The 16,662-nt window shown below is 46.5% G+C and overlaps 1 protein-coding gene across 1 annotated transcript in view; it reads left to right on the top strand.

Moving 5' to 3' along the window:
* CSGALNACT1 (chondroitin sulfate N-acetylgalactosaminyltransferase 1) overlaps positions 1–16,662 on the top strand; it is a 30,055-nt gene that overhangs the window by 1,020 nt on the left and 12,373 nt on the right. The window contains exon 2 of the mRNA XM_033170838.1: positions 10,316–11,225. Coding sequence (XP_033026729.1) covers positions 10,595–11,225 — 631 coding nt within the window. The 5' untranslated portion in view covers positions 10,316–10,594. The remainder of the gene's footprint in view (positions 1–10,315; positions 11,226–16,662) is intronic.

The raw sequence follows: 16,662 nt of genomic DNA, 5'->3' as shown, positions 1-16,662 counted from the left end.
ATGAGTCAACAGGATCCACAGAGGCACCAGATCCCAATCCCTGCTTGTTCCCAATGTAAATCTTCACTCAGGCCTTCTCCCCTGGCGAGGAGGAAGGTGCCGTTTTGTGGTTCACCTCAGGAGCCAAAATGTCTTGGGCCAGCCGTGGTTATTACTTACAGAATAGAGATTTGCAAATATAATGACCCAGGGCTCCAGGAGAGAAGACCGTAGCTATTTTGCTCCTCCTCCAATCCCTCCAACTTGCTGCTGTCTTTGCTTCATAATTACCTGTGTTTTAAAGATTGCTTCAGTTCCCTAGGACAACCACAAACATTTACCAGAGCACTACCCCAGAGAAAACACTTGATCCAATTAGCTTCAGGCAATTTGGGGCTTGCTAAAGCTTGTAAATTAGTTTGTAGGACCAGCCACCTAAGGGCCCATCTGCACTTTTCATTTAAAGCAGTACAGTATATGCCATTTTAATTAAACAACTGTGACCCCCCCCCCAAGAATCCTGAGCACTGTAGTTTGTTAAATGTGCCGAGAGACCCCTATTCCCTTCAGAAACCTACAGTACTCAAGAGTGGTTTAACCACCAACCCATCTTCCCAGGGAAGTCTGGGAACTGTAGCTTGGTGAGGGTGAAAAGGGTCTCCTAAAACTCTCAGCACCATTAACAAACTACATTGTGGTGTAGTGGTTAAGAGCGGTGGACTCGTAATCTGGTGAACCGGGTTCGCGTCTCCGCTCCTCCACATGCAGCTGCTGGGTGACCTTGGGCTAGTCACACTTCTCTGGAGTCTCTCAGCCCCACTCACCTCACAGAGTGTTTGTTGTGGGGGAGGAAGGGAAAGGAGATTGTTAGCCGCTTTGAGACTCCTTCGGGTAGTGAAAAGCGGGATATCAAATCCAAACTCTTCTTCTTCTTCTACAGCTCCCAGGGGTTCTTTTGAGGAAGCCATGTCTATTTAAAGTGTTATGACAGCTCTTCATGGACAGGTATTCATGTCAGTTACCTTTCCACCAATCTTCTAGCATCCAGATTACTGGAGGCATGTGATGTGCTGTATTCTTGCCGGTTAGCATCAGGAAACATTATGAAATAGTAAAATATTGTATGCCACCGAGTTGCCAGGACTCCGGAGATTCAGACCTTGAGATAAAGTGGAGTCTGATGGACAAGCCAGGGATAGGAGCAGAGCAAATAGCAAACCCTCTCAAGCAAACACTGGCTCTCCACCCGAAGATTTTAACTTCTGCGCTCAGAGTCCCTGAGTATATGACCACCAAAATCTCAGAGACCTGGAAACTCTTAAGCATAAAAAGACCGTAGTAGACCCCTGTGCTAGGGAAAGAATATTTTAGAAATGGGCTCTTGGCTGCGAAGCTCCCGTACCAAATATATTTACTTTCACCTTGGCAGTCTGCCATATCCCCAAAGCCTCGAGCGCATAGCAGTATTTATAAGGACAAAGAGAATGGTATGTTTTGAAGGTGACTTGATTTCTCAAAAGAAAGTGCAGTGTAGAAGTTTGAAAGTAACATCAAAATACAGGATTTTTTTAATCAGGAGAGATATTGGCAACCAAGTAGGCGGTTTTAATTTTAATTTTTATTGCATTTCGTGCATCTGATTCAGGGATCTCTGTAGCCCACAAAAGCTTCTTCTGTCATAAATTTGTTTGTCTTTAAGGTACCTCAAAACTCACGTTGCTTTTTCTGCAACAGGCTAACATTGTCACACTTTCTGGATATATTATTTAGTACTCTGTTGGCTTTTAAGTTATGAGTAGATTCTTGTCTATGAGTGTACTCCATGATTCACACTTGAAGGAAGTGATATATCAGGCTTTCCCAAACGCGAGTCACCAGCTGTTGTTGGACTACAACTCCCATCATCCCTAGCTAGCAGAACCAGTGGTCAGGGATGATGGGAATTGTAGTCCAAAACCAGCTGGCGACCCAAGTTTGGGAAACCCTGAAAAGAGAGAGAAAGAGAGTGAGTGAGAGAGAGAGAGAGAGAGAGAGAGAGAGAGAGAAGGGAGAGTAGCTATGTCAGCCTGCTGCAGCATATACATTTATTTAGTCTTTAAGATACTGCAAGAGTCTGGATTTTGTTTTTGTTTTTTAATTTCTGTTATTACTCTAAGAGACTGGTGTGCTGATTGACATGTGTGTTGTACGAAGCCTGGGGATACTGAAGTGAAGGATAACACAAATGTTTGCTTCGCAGCAGGGCTAACTAAACTAAATTAGAAAATGTTGCCAAATGCACGTCTTGAGTTGTGCATATGTAAACAGCCCACATGCTAAACCTGCCAGACTGGTGACACAGGTTCCGATGATGGCAACAGACCTGTGTCCTTCAAATCCAGTATGTCCAATCATGTATTAACGTGTAGGACCGGGGTCTGAGTGAAGGGGCACACGGACACCAAACAAATAATGCATTTGGAATGCAAGGTGTGTTTACTAGCACTCCCTTGGGCCCAGGGCCAACCCGAGACATTCTGACACCTGAGGTAGACCCCAAAATGGCAGCCCCCTCTGCGCCAGGGTAGAAGGGGTGAGGGAAGGTGTACATCAGGAACAAGGGCTAATAAATATTGGCATCGGGATCTGCTGCCCCAGTGGATCCTGCCGCCTGAGACAGTTGCCTCATCTTGCCTCACGGATGGGCCGGCCCTGCCTGGGCTCACAAGCACTGGCTTTTCTTGATTACTGAGGATCCCATCATATGGTTACCAGACGTTCCCGTTTCCTGGGGACAGTCCCCGGATTTACAAATCTGTCCCCAGATAAAATGTCCCTGGATTTCATTTAATATCCCCAGATTTGTATTTTAAGTGTTGTAGATTTATTAGCAGGGAATGAATGTTGCGTGATTGGTTCAACGGCACAAGACACATCATACGGGGACTTCCGGTGAGGCAAAATGGCGGGCGCCAAGGCGTGAGCAGTTTCTGAAGCCAGCCAGAGCCAACTGCACTACCAGGCTGGCTCCGGGCTGCTGAGACTGCCGCTGCTGAGGGGGAACTGGGAACACCTGGCGTGTCAACTGGGGGAACCACTGACCCCCCCTGTAACCCAAATTGAGCTGGGAATGAGAGTGCCCGGCCACCCGGCTGACTGCCCAGCGGCGCTCCAGGACCAGGAAAACCTCGGAGCCAACGCAGGGAGAAGGAGGAGAGGAGAAGGAGAAGGAAGAGAGAGAAAGAGGAAGGAGAAAAAAGAGGGCAGCCCCGACTTTCCCGCACCACTGCCACTGCCATCGCTGAGGAGGGCAAGGACACGTGGCTGAGCCCAGGCCCAACCCAAGCCTACTCCATGGCGGCTAGCACGCCAAGAGAGCAGGCAGGGGCCCAGAGGAAGGCTGCGCGACAGAGGAGACCACAGAAGAGAAGATATTACTTCTTTTTTAAAAAAATCAAAAACCTTTTTTAAATAACTTTTTTCTTTTTTTTTAAAAAAAAGTGTTCCTGGATTCTTTGAAAAAAATATCTGGTAACTTATCCCATCAGTGCCCAAACATCATTACAGACATGCAAAACCAAGTCGCTTCCCTTTAAATGCAAATAGCAGCTTCAGAGGAGGCGGTTTCGTTTCAACAGTGGCAGGGAGAGAAATGCTCAATTATCTGGGCTTTGACCTGATTCAGCAGAGCTCTTGCTTATGTTTCCTCTCAGTGCTCCACACAGGTGGTTGCTGTCATATCTACGACTGACACAACATACTTCTAACACTGAAGTATGTATATTTGCTTCAGCATAGAAATTACTTTTGCACCAGGCTAAGTGCCAACTCAAGTAATTAAAAACGCTCATTACGGAAGATCTGGAATGTCACCAAGGAAGTCCAGGAACACTTGTCTGGCTTCTCATTCCAGCAGGCCTGTGTAAGTAAGTGCCTTGTTTGTACAAACTTACCACAGTGAAATAGGGACCCAGGTGGTGCCATGGGTTAAACCACAGAGTCTAGGGCTTGTTGATCAGAAGGCCGGCGGTTCGAATCCCTGCCACGGGGTGAACTCCCGTTGCTCGGTCCCAGCTCCTGCCCACCTAGCAGTTCGAAAGCACGTCAAAGTGCAAGTAGATAAATAGGGACCGCTCCGGTGGGAAGGTAAACAGCGTTTCCGTGTGCTGCTCTGGTTTGCCAGAAGCGGCTTTGTCATGCTGGCCACATGACCCGGAAGCTGTCTGTGGACAAACGCCGGCTCCCTCGGCCTATAGAGTGAGATGAGTGCCACAACCCCAGAGTTGGACACGACTGGACCTGATGGTCAGGGGTCCCTTTACCTTTTTACCACAGTGAAATAGAGAAGTTGTATTGCCTCTGCTTTCACATCTGATATGGCCCAGGCTCACAGAAATGAAGAGTTTTGTCTGGGATGGTCAGCAACAGATACAATCGTGCCCGAAAGCAAAGCAGATGGTTTTAGGGATGGCGGTGATGAGCTTTGAGATGCTCTCAAGATTTGGTGATGCGCACTGGCATATTTGTTTAAAGCAATTAGGAAGACCATGGAAGGCGATAACTCTATCGATGGTTATTTATTACCCACAATAGCAATGTCTGCTGTAGTAGTACTCTACAAAGTCTGCTGGAAAATGCACAGAGGTTTATTCTGGATGCAAATGAAACTCTGTTATAGCTTTTGATGGAAGCGTTTGTCCAGGCTTGTGCACTCTCCAGTTTGTATTCAGATAAAAACAACGCAGCCTGTTAATTAGCTATACATACTGGGCCCTGATTGATTGAAATTATATCAACCTTTCCTTCCTCGTTTGTTGCTTTCCCAATAAAGCAGAACCCAGAAGATGTGGGTTTCCTCTAAACATCTGTAATAAACATTGTAGCAGATTCTCATCACCAAATGCTTCCTGTCTTGGAAACAGTCTTATCTTCTGCGACAGACAATGAAGCCTTGATAAAGTTACAGCCCAATCGCCTTAATGGAAGTGGAATTAAGTTAGCAACACAAAATACTAAGGAGCGACTGGGGAAAGTCTTCAGTTGTGATCTCATGTCTGGGAAAGGAAACTCGATCCATTACGCTGAATGCAAATCTAGCATGCTGCGTTCATGGAACCTCAATGAAAAAGTCATTTCATTCAGAAAGCATAATGTGAAATGTAATAAAAATAGGGGTGGTGGGAGGTGGGGTGGTGGTGGTAGTCCTGGAAGTTACCTAAAGGAGTAGAATGATGTAATTGCCAGTGGGAGGAGGCAGATTCCCTCTGCACTCAGAGTTCCCCCTGCCTTTGGACATTAGAAAGAAGTGCAAAGCTGGCTGCTGAGGATTCCTTTTGCTGAAGAACTCTGCAAGGAAAGATTAAGGCAGACAGAATAACCTTTCCTGTAAGTTTTTCACTTCTCTCTCTGACCGTTAGCATGTGTTATTTGGACTAAACTAAAAGCAACACTCGCCTTTGCTCGGGCCTCTCCTTTTCCTCTTCTCCTTTTCCTGTCTCCCCCACTGTTGACATTATGATTGTAAGGTCTTTGGGACAGAGACACAACTCTTTTTTGCCATTCCATTCATGTATACAGATGACGCTATCTATGCAAAATAATAATAATAATAATAATAATAATAATAATAATAATATGCAGTGTTAAGCTGTTCAGCAAAGCTTCCTGGAGTTTAAATCGAAAGCATGTTACTGGGCAGTGTAAAATGAACAGTTCACACTGTACCTATTTGGCGCTGTGGGTTAAACCACAGAGCCTAGGGCTTGCCGATCAGAAGGTCGGCGGTTCGAATCCCCGCGACGGGGTGAGCTCCTGTTGCTCGTTCCCAGCTCCTGCCCACCTAGCAGTTCGAAAGCACGTCAAAGTGCAAGTAGATAAATAGGTACCGCTCCGGCAGGAAGGTAAACAGCGTTTCCATGCGCTGCTCTGGTTCGCCAGAAGCGGCTTAGTCATGCTGGCCACATGACCCTGAAGCTGTATGCCGGCTCCCTTGGCCAGTAACGCAATATGAGCGCCGCAATCCCAGAGTCGGACACGACTGGACCTAATGGTCAGGGGTCCCTTTACTTTTACCTAAGCCCTATTGATTTTCAGGTACTGGTACTTTACTTTCAAGTACTGTAGAGGGATATGGTAGTGGGACACAAGTTTATGTCCTATATATGCACATGGAGACAGACGTTGTGCAACAGAGCTTCCAATATATACCATGACAGTTGGGATTGCTAATTATCTAGGAGTAGAACAACACTGTTTAAATTTCCGCAATGCAAAATTGCTGACGTACTGGGAACTTTCTCCTCAGATGTTATAGTACTTTCTGATCCTACACTTTCTCCAAGTACCCCAAGGCCACGGGCACAGCCTCTTCCCTCCTACCCCCCAACCCCACAATGTTATCCTTGTTAACAGTTGTTTGAATAAGATAAAAGGCTGCAATATAATGATCTGGTTTAAGATAAGGCTGCAATACAATGATCTGGTTTGCAGATGAGATGCCAGTAAGCTAAACTATGGATTAGCACAGGGGTCAGCAAGGTTTACCTCGCCTGGGCTGGTTCACTCCAGCGGAGATCCCTCCATGGGCCGGATCGTGCGCACGTGCGCGATTTATGGCGTCTGCGCACATGTGGTTTTCGGCGCTGCGGAAGCGAGTCCCCATGGCGTACTGCGTCGGTTTGGCGCATGGGAACTCGCTGAGTGGGTGGCTTGTTTTGGGGGCGGCTCGTGGGCCGGTTAAACAACCCCCATGGGCCTCTTGTGGCCCATGGGCCTTAGGTTGCCAACCCCTGGCTTAGCAGGACTTCAAAAACCTGAGGGATTGCAGAGACAGGAGATGGCAGCCACTCTTCTCACCCCCCCTGGCAGGGCCAGCCTAAGTCATTTTGGCACCCGAGGCAAACCATAAAAGGGCATGCCCCCACCAGTGAAGAAGGGGCGAGTGAAGATCCGCATCAGGAACAAGGGGAGGAGTGAAGATGTACATGGGGGCAAGGAGGGAATCAAATCTCCCTCAGCCAACGGGTGACGTGGGAATCAATGCTTGTCAGCCGGGGAGGCAGAAGAAGAAGAAGAAGAAGAAGAAGAAGAAAAAGAAGAAGAAGAAGAGGAGTTTGGATTTGATATCCCGCTTTATCACTACCCAAAGGAGTCTCAAAGCGGCTAACATTCTCCTTTCCCTTCCTCCCCCACAACAAACACTCTGTGAGGTGAGTGGGGCTGAGAGACTTCAGAGAAGTGTGACTAGCCCAAGGTCACCCAGCAGCTGCATGTGGAGGAGTGGAGACACGAACCCTGTTCAGCAGATTATGAGTCTACCGCTCTTAACCACTACACCACACTGGCTCTCAAAATAGGAGGCAGTGCCTCCTATTTGCCAAGAGGCCACTGTAGAGGCAGCTTTTTTGGGGGGGGGGGTGTCAAGAAGGAAGCAGATCTGGTCTCAAAGGAATGTGCTGTAGCCTTCGAAACCCTGTCAGCTGGTGATGCATTCCTTGGAGGCAGAATCTGCTGCCCCTGTGGATGCTACCGCCTGAGGCAGTCGCCTCACCTTGCCTCATGGATGGGCCGGTTCTGCTCCCTGGTCTTTTTTTGTTCCCAGGTACACTGTGTTAAGCCAGTCTTTGGCTTAGTGTGCCATCAAAACTGGGACTTCTCCCTGGGAGCTGGCACACTGGCACAATCCTTGTAATCCATAGTTTAGGTTATCTTGTCACACAAGCCAGGTCTTGCAGCAAACATCATGGTTGAATGTTGTGGAAGTCCAACATTTCAACTATTACAACACATTAGCTCTTATGCTAACAGGCAGTAAATACATATATCTTTCAATAACCAGCTTCGTATATGCATGGGAGCCTGCTGTGAACCACCCAGAGATCTACAGGTGAAGGGCAGTATACAAACTGTAATAATAATTATGATGATGATAATGGGACGCGGGTGGCGCTGTGGGTTAAGCCACTGAGCCTCTTGGGCTTGCCGATCAGAAGGTCAGTGGTTCGAATCCCTGCAACGGGGTGAGCTCCCGTTGCTCGGTCCCTGCTCCTGCCAACCTAGCAGTTCGAAAGCACACCAGTGCAAGTAGATAAATAGGTACTGCTCTGGCGGGAAGGTAAACGGTGTTTCCGTGCACTGCTCTGCTTTGCCAGAAGCGGCTTAGTCATGCTGGCCACATGACCCGGAAGCTGTACGCCGGCTCCCTCGGACAGTAACATGAGATGAGCTCCGCAACCCCAGAGTCGTCCATGACTGGACCTAACGGTCAGGGGTCCCTTTACCTAATCAGAATAATAACCTGTTGAAAAGCAGAATGAACTAGCATAATTTACTAAAATTGCCCATGTCTACTACTTTGAACTATCTCTTCACCTACAGGTAGGTAGCCGTGTTGGTCTGCCATAGTCAAAACAAAATAAAAAATTAAAAAAATTCATTCCAGTAACACCTTAGAGACCAACTAAGTTTGTTCTTGGTATGAGCTTTCGTGTGCATGCACACTTCTTCGATAGCTCATACCAAGAACACGACAGCTCATACCAAGAACAAACTTAGTTGGTCTCTAAGGTGCTACTGGAAGGATTTATTATTATTATTATTATTTTGTTTTATCTCTTCACCGTTATGAGTGAAGAGATCAGCTTAGGAGACAAAAGACAGAGCTACAGATGGCTTTTTATTAAAGTGCTGTGAAAGATAATGAGCATTCAACAAACCATGAGTTAGATTTCTTCCCCCACGAGGCACAACCTCAGCCATGCTACCACCTCCTAACCAAAGAGAACCAAACAGATCCATGCAAATTTAAGTAACTGTACTACCTAACTACCAAAGATTTACAAAGCAGGTAGAATTTCAACTATTTGCCTCTTTAGTGCCCTTTGACTTATATTCCCACCTCCTAAACAAACAGGAAAAACAGGATTGCCCTATATGAGAATGAGCAGCCCATAATACTGAATTTTGTGAAATGCCTTTGGATGATAACATCAAAGTTTTGCCTTTCAGGGGGTCATAAGACTCTTTGGTGTTTTTGCTCCAACCGACTAACTCTGGCTACCCCTCTGGAAATTTAGACAATAAATAACACATGAGATAACAGGGTATATTATGGAAAAAGTTGCAACTCACCTGAGAAAAGTTATACACAGTATCCTGGGGCTTGTCTAGTCATTAGGGAGGGATTATCTATTTGAATCCAATCTACCAGTATTTGGATTATCTACTTCTGAAGCAGAAGTAGATGTTTTTCTGGAACTCTCTAGCTTTCTCCATAATCCAGCGCATGTTCGCAATTTGGTCTCTGGTTCCTCTGCCCCTTCGAAATCCAGCTTGCACTTCTGGGAGTTCTCGGTCCACATACTGCTTAAGCCTGCCTTGTAGAATTGTAAGCATATCTATTTGCAGTACCGGGTACTTTTACTTTGCTGTGTTCCCACCTTAAATCGCTCAAAGGCCTAAATGTGTAGTTACAAGAAAAGAAATCAGCATGTGGAAATTGTATGCAAATTTATGCCATGGACCTTTTAAGAATCTAGCAACACCCCTGACATTGAATGCCCCCTGACCTTTCCTTGAATATTCCTCCCCCCTTCCATAAATTCCAAAACGGGGTGGGGGTGTGGGGGGAGGAGAACTGGTGCAGTAGGGAAGGTTATCTGAATAAGGGCCTGTATATTTAGGAAAGTATTGCTCTTGAGAACTATTTGACAGTTGCTGTTTGAAGAGCTCTCTGACCAGAGTCTTGAATGTTGCTGCTGCTTTAAGAAATAAACAGGAGTATTCATCTAAATTGGTAAGGTGTAATTTCAGTTTATACTGTTAGCACACAACTAATCCTTTCACAGCTTCTATCACTGCTGTCAAAGGCGTAATTGTGCAAAATGAAGTGTAGGGACACAGCTGCATTTCATACTCCTTGTGGACCGCCTTCGATGAATAGATATCTGTCAGAAGCCACTTTGCACTTGGGAGACTGGAGGGTATAGTCTTTGCCCTGAGAACCTTTTGGTGGTCTCAGAAGAACTTCCAGTGGGCACCTTTTGTGACGGTCTCCACCCGACCTTTATTTTGGATCACATAACATGAACCAAAAATTTCCATCCTTGGAAGGCCCCAGTGCAAAACCCAAGGCTACATTGGCTCATTAAGTACAGAGAGCCCAGACAATCAACCTGCATTTAAAATAAAATAAAATAACACACCTGTGAAGGAAGCTATTAAATACCAGGCCCTAGCAAACTGTTGATCAGCTTTCATTTCCACAGATCATATCTTGCGATGAGTCAGACATGAGTAAAACGGCCTCTTTTGAAGATGAATTTCCTCACACGGTGTATTCGTCTAATTTGCCTTTCAGATCGCTCCCCGTTGCTGCCAGCCAACAAGACTGAAACCGCATCAGTTGATGCCATTGAGTTGCCTCACACTGTTGGGTCTTACGCTTGCCCTTTGATGCGTGCAATGCCACCCTGTTCCCTCCACGTTACCTGCATGACGCTAAGAGAACATTCGTCAACGAATCCAGCTGTTCCCGTGCACGCAGCTTGCAAACTGGGTCCCGGGGAAAGCCGCTGCAAGCCTTAGACCTGGGCGCAGGAGGAATATGTGGGTGCTGCCGCCAGATGCTTAGCAGAACATGGTTCGCCGAGGGATCGTGGCATGGCTCCCTCGGGTGGTCCTCCTGCTGGTGGTCCTCTGTTGTGCGGTGTCCGTGCTCTACATGCTGGCCTGCACCCCGCGAGGTGACAGCCAGCAGCTTGCCTTCCCCAGAGTCAACAGCCCTACGGGAAAAGAGGAGTACCAGTCGATCTTGCAGGAAAGGGAAGAGCACCACTGGGACTACGTTGGCAGCCTGAAGAGGCAGATTGCAGAGCTGAAGGATGAGCTCCAGGAGAGGAGCGAGCAGCTGAAGAACATGCAAGGCCACGGCACGGACTCGTTGGGAGTGGGGATAGACCAGCGGGACCCAGAGAAGCCCCACAAAGCCATCTCGCAGTTCCTGCATTCCCAGGTTGACAAAGCGGAAGTGCACACGGGGGTGAAGCTGCCCAATGAGTATGCCGCGGTGCCCTTTGAGAGCTTCACCCTGCAGAGAGTGTACCAGCTAGAGATGGGTCTGACTCGTCACCCCGAGGAGAAGCCGGTGCGGAAGGACAAGCGAGATGAGCTGGCAGAGGCTATTGAGCTGGGCTTGGAGACTTTGAACAGCCCAGAGAGAAGCAGCAACACAAACCGCCGGGCCTATTCCCCCTCTGACTTCATAGAAGGTGTGTATTCTTGGGAGTCACTCAGGGATTGGTGAGGGAGTTTCTTGGAGGGGATTCCTTAGGCAAGGTGGGAGAACCTCAGGTAGAAGCCAAGCTAGGCTTGAATGGGCTTATAAGTGCCGGTGTTCCAATGTCCCTTTGGTAAAACTCAGTAGCAAAATACAGAAAGACTCTAGAAACAGAACGGTAACAAAGGGACTATTCTACCTGGCGCCAATCTCTCCGATTACTTCCCCCAGATAATCTGGATCTGTGTTTAATTCACAAATCACATTTTGGGAGTGTATACTTCCCAAACATCTTAGGTAAATACCTAAAAGGCTTAATGTGTGAAATGGGTTTTAGTCAAAATGAAACCAGAACACTTATACAAACACTGATGACAGAAGAAGGCCTGTTTGAGGCAAATTTAGCTTTTTAGATAAATTTATTACATTTGTAGCCCGTCTTTCCTCCAAGGAGCTCAAGGTGGCATACCTGGTTTTCTCTCCTCCCCACTTTTTAACCTGACAACAACCCTGTGAGGTGTATCTGAAGAAGTGTGCATGCACACGAAAGCTCATACCAAGAACAAACTTAGTTGGTCTCTAAGGTGCTACTGGAAGGAATTTTTTTATTTTTTATTTTGTTTTGGCTATGGCAGACCAACACAGCTACCTACCTGTATCTGTGAGGTAGGTTAGGCTGAGAGACTGCGACTGGCCCAAGACACCTAGTGAGATTTGTGGCCAAGCAGCAAGTTCAACGCTGGACTCCCTGATCCTAGTCCAGCATTCTAACCACCACACCACATACAGTATAACAATAACACATGAAATGGGAGCGCAGGATGCTTTTTCTTTAGCAAAATTCCTACCCCCTACCCCCGTCCACTACTTATCAACCCCCCCAGCCAACCCCAGATGTTTTCTCCCAGGTAGTATGCTTTCAGATATTGGGGGAGAAAGGCACAGACACAGGTTTAAACCAAAGGGCCTACTGTCATCATTTGAGCATTGTTACGAAACAACAGTCACGAAGTTAAAAGACGCCTGCTTCTTGGGAGGAAAGCAATGACAAACCTAGACAGCATCTTAAAAAGCAGAGACATCACCTTGCCGACAAAGGTCCCTCTAGTTAAAGCTATGGTTTTCCCAGTAGTGATGTATGGAAGTGAGAGCTGGACCATAAAGAAGACTGATCACCAAAGAATTGATGCTTTTGAATTATGGTGCTGGAGGAGACTCTTGAGAGTCCCATGGGCTGCAAGAAGATCAAACCTATCCATCCTTAAAGAAATCGGTCCTGAGTGCTCACTGGAAGGGCAGATCCTGAAGTTGAGGCTCCAATACTTTTGCCACCTCACGAGAAGAGAAGACTGCCTGGAAAAGACCCTGATGTTGGGAAAGATGGAGGGCACTAGGAGAAGGGGACGACAGAGGATGAGATGTTTGGACAGTGTTCTCGAAGCGACTAGCCTGAGTTTGGCCAAACTGTGGGAGACAGTGAAGGATAGGGGTAGGTGCCTGGCGTGCTCTGGTCCATGGGGTCACGAAGAGTCGGACACGACTGAACGACTGAACAACAACAACAAAATGTGAAGGTAAAGGACCCCTGACAGTTAAGTCCAGTCGCGAACGACTCTGGGGTTGCGGCACTCATCTCGCTTAACTGGCCAAGGGAGCTGGCGTTTGTCTGCAACAGTTTTTCTGGGTCATGTGGCCAGCATGACTAAGCCGCTTCTGGTGAAACCAGAGCAGCGCATGGAAACGCCATTTACCTTCCCGCCGGAGCAGTATCTATTTTTCTATTTGCACTTGAATGTGCTTTCAAACTGCTAGGTTGCTGGGACCGAACAACGGGAGCTCACCCCATCGCAGATTCGATCCGCCGACCTTCTGATCGGCAAGCCCTAGGCTCTGTGGTTTAGACCACAGCGCCACCCGCGTCCCTTTGAGCCTTATTACGTATATCTAATTTCTGCTAAGTGCAGCAACCAGTTTTTGTGTTTCATTTTTTTATACTTGCAATAAAATAAAATAAAATACAGGAAACGAAAAGGAAGAATATAAAAATATAGCAAGGTCGATATTTGGGAGAAAAATGAAAGGGAATGGGAAACTGAGGAGTGAAGTAACTATTGACAAAGTTTGGGTGTGTAAATTACTTAGCTGAATCATAAGGGGAAATGAGTATCTATATTTGCTTGGAATAGGATCAGAAACTTGGAAGACTTCTACAGGTGAAACTTGAAAAATTAGAATATTATGGAAAAGTCCATTTATGTAAGCAATTGTTTTCATTAGCTACTGGAGTTTATGAGATAGACTCATGACATGCAAAGCAAGATATGTCAAGCCTTTGGTTGTTATAATTGTGATGATTATGGCGCCCAGCTGATGAAAACCCCAAAGTTGAAATTGTGAATTTGGGGTTCTCATCAGCTGTACGCCATAATAATCACAATTATAACAAATAAAGGCTTGACATATCTTGCTTTGCATGTCATGAGTCTATCTCATATATTAGTTTCACCTTTTAAGTTGAATTACTGAAAGAAGTGAACCTTTCCACAATATTCTAATTTTTTGAGTTTCACCTGTATATACAAGAAAAAGGGAAAACATGGCATCTTTAACTGCTTTTTAAAATAAAACAATGGAAGGCCTTCCTTTCTGCACTTGCTGAGTAAGTTTGTATATAATCATTGCATCCCAAATTTGATCTATCCACTGCTGTTTAGAAAGTTGTTTGGGAGATGTCCAGCACAACTTCAACCTTCTCTGCTGCACACAGTTGCTTAAGAAGCGATTTTGACTGATTTTCTTTCCTCTCAGCACTCAGAGGCAGCCTTCTTAAGAAAAAGCAAAGCAGAGGGTAGACTCTCCTGGTTTGCATATCAATAGCAAAACTGCTTAATCGTCTCCTGAAAGTCTAGCATAGCACTTCATCGCATCTGATGCAACCTCCTCTAGGTGCAGAGTCAACTTCATTCCTACAGGAGAGAATAACAACACAGCTTCAAAATTAGTCCGCTTCTTAGCTCTTTCGGCGGCAGTTCCTTGCTTCAGGATTAGGACTATCACACATGAGAACGGGAATTATTAAGGAATCACACCAGTTGCTGCAATGGCTTTGTTGAAACGCGTTTTCAAAGGAGTGCAGCTTTCCGAAGGATGGTGTATAAAGCAGTTCTATGCAATGCTTTCACAGCGGCTGTGATGATGAAACCTGCTTTCTGGGTGGCATCAAGAGACCTGCTAGTCCATCAAGCTGCTTTTATATTTCACAGAATCATTGTTGTTGTTGTTCAACAACAACAACAACAACAACAACAACACTGGCACATCATTTAGCGATTTAAAGTCATAGAAGCAATAGATGTAAGCACATGTCCAACAATGGCAGGCAGTAAGAAGTTGCAAAATCATACCCCAAACCTCCTAACAAAGTTTGATACTAAAGTTATACATGGAATAAGGTTTGCTTCAGAGGGTTTGCTTGGAAGGAAAAGTGGGAGATGTAATGGACGCTGCCAGTAAGAAAAATCACTCGCAAACGAGAAACCCATTGTAATTCTGCAACCTAGATTCTGCCAACTGGTTTTACATCGCTAGAATAAAAAATGGGAAGCTTGACAAAAAGGCCAAGAGTCACACACACACATACCCCATCACAGGGAAACCTGGACACTGGCAACTTCTTGTTTTGTATTCTGTGAGGCCAAGAGGCCAAGTATTGTTGTCTGGGCAGCCCAGGACTTACATATACACTGCCCATGCTTACACCCCCCCCCCCCGGTTTCCCTCCGATGGCGCACTCTTCCATTGTCTCTTGAGATGGACAGATGCCAGCAACAACAACAAATAACACTGTTGACTCATGTTAAGCTTGTGGTCTACTAATACCCCTATATCCTTTGCACATGTGCTATATTTTTGCAGCTGGTCCTTCCTGCCTAAGTGTAGAACCTTACATCTGTCCTGGTTTAACTCCATTTTTCCAGTTACAGGTGGGTAGCCGTGCTGGTCTGCCATAGTCGAAACAAAATAGAAAATTATTTCCAGTAGCACCTTAGAGACCAACTGAGTTTGTTCTTGGTATGAGCTTTCGTGTGCATGGTATCTGAAGAAGTGTGCATGCACACGAAAGCTCATACCAAGAACAAACTCAGTTGGTCTCTAAGGTGCTACTGGAAAGAATTTTCTATTTTAAATCCATTTTGTTAGTTTGCAGTATTATGGGTGGGTAAGTGGAATTATATCAGTGTCGGAGCACAAAGAAGACAGGCTTCAGGGAGGGTCTCCTGGGCTGGCACTGGTGTCAGCTGTTAGCTGGAAGACTGAACAGCCTCAGCAAAGCCCTGTTGCGCCTCCAGCTCGTGAGGAGACCCTCCCCAGAGCCCAAAGAGGACCCTTTTGGAATGGGAATATCAGGCGATATCTAAGGGAAGCTGGAGCATCAAAACCATTGGGAAGCAATTTGACTGTCATTGCAAAGGAGATTTCCCAGTAAACACACTTTACACAGTAGTGGGGGTGGGGTGGGGTGGTCTGCCCCGGGTGTCATCTCTGATGGGGGGTGACAAGAAAGCCCCCCACAGGGGGCTCGCCCCGCTGCCTCCAGGTGCCGTAGCGCAAGCTGCCGCCATCGCGCCGCTACAGCCGCGTGCGGAGGATTCCTCCGCCGCCATTGCAGCCACGAGCAGAAGATTCTTCTGCTGCCCTGATCGGAGGACCATGCAGCCACAAGCGGAGGATCTTGCCGCCGTCAGTATGACGCTCGAGCCTGCGCCGTACATAGCGCCACCACGCATGTGCCATATGGGCGGTTTGCCCCTCCCCTGTGGGCAATTCACCCCGCCCCTCGGCACCCCGCCCCGGGTACTGGAGAGCATTCTTTCGCCCCTGACTTTACAGAAGGCTACTCAAATTCTGCGCCGTTTATACAGTTGAGTTTACACAAATCCCAGTTTGTAATGTTGCTTTGCCTTCATCTTGCTTAACAAGCCCCCTGAGGGCCAGTAGGAATAGTCCCAAAATGTGTGTGTCCCTCCTGCTCCCCAGCCAAAGCAGCCCCTATCACAAATATATATATATATATATATATATATATATATATATATATATATATATATATATATATAATGTTCCCATTGCGTGCGCGGGTGTTACCAACTTGCTCCATAACTGCTAGACCAAACAGCATCAAATTAGGACACAGCATTCCATGACCATCAGGGAATAACATGGGATAATTAAATTTCAAAAAAAAACAACAAAAAAAAACCACACCTGACATACCTAAAATCATAGAATCATAGAATCATAGACTTGGAAGAGACCACAAGGGCCATCCAGTCCAACACACTGCCAAGCAGGAAACACCATCAAAGCATTCCTGACAGATGGCTGTCAAGCCTCCGCTTAAAGACCTCCAAAGAAGGAGACTCCACCAC

The sequence above is a fragment of the Lacerta agilis genome, chromosome 14, assembly GCF_009819535.1.
Source record: "Lacerta agilis isolate rLacAgi1 chromosome 14, rLacAgi1.pri, whole genome shotgun sequence".
Taxonomy (NCBI): Eukaryota; Metazoa; Chordata; class Lepidosauria; order Squamata; family Lacertidae; genus Lacerta; species Lacerta agilis.
This window is presented reverse-complemented; position numbering and strand designations above follow the sequence as displayed.